This window comes from Sinocyclocheilus grahami, unplaced genomic scaffold, assembly GCF_001515645.1.
Source record: "Sinocyclocheilus grahami isolate Dianchi unplaced genomic scaffold, SAMN03320097.WGS_v1.1 scaffold2684.1, whole genome shotgun sequence".
NCBI lineage: Eukaryota > Metazoa > Chordata > Actinopteri > Cypriniformes > Cyprinidae > Sinocyclocheilus > Sinocyclocheilus grahami.
The window spans coordinates 1-2,776 of NW_015507862.1; the positions used below are offsets into that span (position 1 = coordinate 1).

The 2,776-nt window shown below is 39.0% G+C and overlaps 1 protein-coding gene across 1 annotated transcript in view; it reads left to right on the top strand.

The window, feature by feature from the left end:
* The first annotated feature begins 1,373 nt into the window (after positions 1-1,373).
* LOC107575512 (retinol dehydrogenase 8-like) overlaps positions 1,374-2,776 on the top strand; it is a 9,818-nt gene continuing 8,415 nt past the window's right edge. The window contains exon 1 of the mRNA XM_016261873.1: positions 1,374-1,563. Coding sequence (XP_016117359.1) covers positions 1,415-1,563 — 149 coding nt within the window. The 5' untranslated portion in view covers positions 1,374-1,414. The remainder of the gene's footprint in view (positions 1,564-2,776) is intronic.

The window sequence follows — 2,776 nt, forward strand, 5'->3', positions numbered from 1 at the left end:
CACACACACACACACACACACACACACACACACACTCTGTCTCTTAAACATGCTCGAACAAGATGTTGAGCTGCCCAACTAATAAAATAAAATGTGCTCTGGCAGATTCCAAATTCCTTCTTGAAGTGAGCCTAAGGGTCCACACACACACAGACACACACACACACACACACATATACACACACACACACACACACACACACACACACACACACTCACACACACACACACACACACACACATTCATGTTGGTGATGAATCGCTCTTTTGCAAACCTTTGACTATTTTCTCCAAGAAACAGCAAAAGTGTGTGATTCTGTGAAGGTGAGGTCAAAGGTCAACCCCTGCAGCTGACCCAACCTTGACCTCTACGACCTAAATCAAGCCGTCTCCTGCATCGGCTGCTAGATAAAACACAGAGAAAGCAGTACTTGTGTGTGTGTGTGTGTGTGTGTGTGTGTCTTTCATTGGATTCCATGCGTATTTTCAGACGTCCCGTCTGTGCTTCTCATGCTCACAGCTGAGAATGAGTTTCTGTGTTTGTCTGTAACATCCTCAGGGGTCTTTAAATTAATATTATGATAGTAAACACTCAGCCTTCAAATTTAAATATATAAACAAATACAGAAACATGAGCTCATATGCCCAGAAGATGCAATCGTTCATGTCATTCCATAACCTGAAAATAAACTGATGGGATTGTGAAGAAAATCAAAACAAAGAAATGTGACATGAAATAAAATGAAGAAATACCTATTGCAGATTCTGCACGTGCAAAAGTCCACTTAGTTCCAGTCCTCAGATGTTGAGTGCAGAGAAGTGACCGCTGGGTGGCGCTGTCAGACTGATACTGGTGCAATTACACAGATTATACCGCTTCAGCAGGTTTTTTTAACTGCTTACACACATTTCCAAAACCTTGACTCTTTTTTTTTTTTCCAGAACTTCACACACAAATCCAAGAACTGCACACACAAAATGCAAAATGAAGCACTGCATTCAAAATATCACACACATCTCAAAAGCAAACATTGCAAACACCTTTTCCATAATAGTAATTCCTGCTAGATGTGTGTGTGTCACACAGAGAATGCTGTGTTGTGTTTTGCAAAAAGTGTTCTATGAAATTGAAACTCAAATTAGTGTATGGCTTTGCAGATTCGGTGTGTGCTTCTGCTGTTTGAGTGTCAGCTTTCAGAAACTGTGTGACAAGTACAGATTCTGTGTGTACGCAGTTGAAAAAAAAAACCTTAATAGTGCTAGATTTGACTAAAAGTAGCTCCTTAAATAGTAATGTGATCGTGTTTTAAACTAGAGCAGGTGGTTTGGCTAATCCGTGCACTGATCCTCTGAGAGAGAGAGAGAGAGCTGAAGAGGCTCAAGTAAGTAACAGCTCCGTTATTCCGGTGAAAGCATGGCAACGGAGGCACAGAGAGTGGTGCTGATCACCGGCTGCTCGTCCGGTATCGGGCTCGCGATCGCCGTGATGCTTGCGAGAGACGAGATGAAGCGCTACTACGGTAACAACATTCATCAACGTTTCTGTAAAAATACCACAGTTCAGTTATTGTTACTTCAGAGTGGCAAACAACCCTAATTACAGAAATAACGTGACAGAAAGACCCAGATAGCACACTTACATCTGCAAGAGGTCTGTTAAAGGTCGCTTGATCTGGAAAGCATCTGCTGTGTAAACGTCTGACAGACGTCTTTAAGATGTCAGTTTTACATGCTTTCTAAATCATAAACATCTTAAAGACATCTAATATCTATTTGACATCTGATAGAAAACATCCTATAGACGTATTGCAGATGAGCAAACTCTCTAAAAATACTCTTGCAGATGTAATGCAGACGTCTAATAGACGTCTCTGTGATGTATGTGTGCTACCAGGGAGCGCTTCTGCTCAGTTGAGATCCAGTTGTTACCTTAAACTATTAAAGATTGGTTTCGGTGAATGGAAATAAAGGTGAAATGAAATAAAATAAAAATAGCAAATAATGAAAAACTTTAACTTTAACGTGAAATGCTTTCTTGACTACTAAGTATAAGTACTAAAATTACTAACTGAAATAAAAATAAAGCTATAAATAGAACTACTAAAAACAAAAACTAATAAAATTACGAAATGCATAACAATGATGACAAAGTTAAAATGAAAAAAAAGCACATTAAATATTTTAATAACCACTATAATCGTTATATAAATAATAAATAATACCAAAATAACACTGACAAGTTTTCAGATTACTAAAATGTAGTAACTCTGTGATTACCATGGTTATTGCTGGTAATGTTGGGTTGGTTAATGATGCTGCTGACAATAGAAGATCAGATCAGATTAATTAGAGACAGAATAAATCCCTCAGATGTGAGTGGGATCCTATAATGGCTGCAGACAGAGACGCACACATGTGTGTGTGTGACTGTATCCTTTAAAGAGCATCTGTGTGCAGGGAAGCAGCTCATAATCAGTGTGTGTGTGTGTGTGTGTGTGCGCGCTGAGCTGGCCTCTATCCCTGCTTAGCATAACCCGCTGTAACACATGTCAGAGGCAAAACCCAGTGAGCTAAACACTCTTAAAATGTTCCACGAGGAACCTTTAACATCCATGGAATCTTTCCATTGCACAAAGGTTCTTTACAGTGGAAAAAAAGTTCTTTAGATGATATTATTCACAGGAATAATACATTATTTTTTTAAGAACTGTTCACTGAAAGGTTCTTTGGTGAACCAAAATGGCTTTTCTGTGGCATCACTGTGAAAAACCCATTT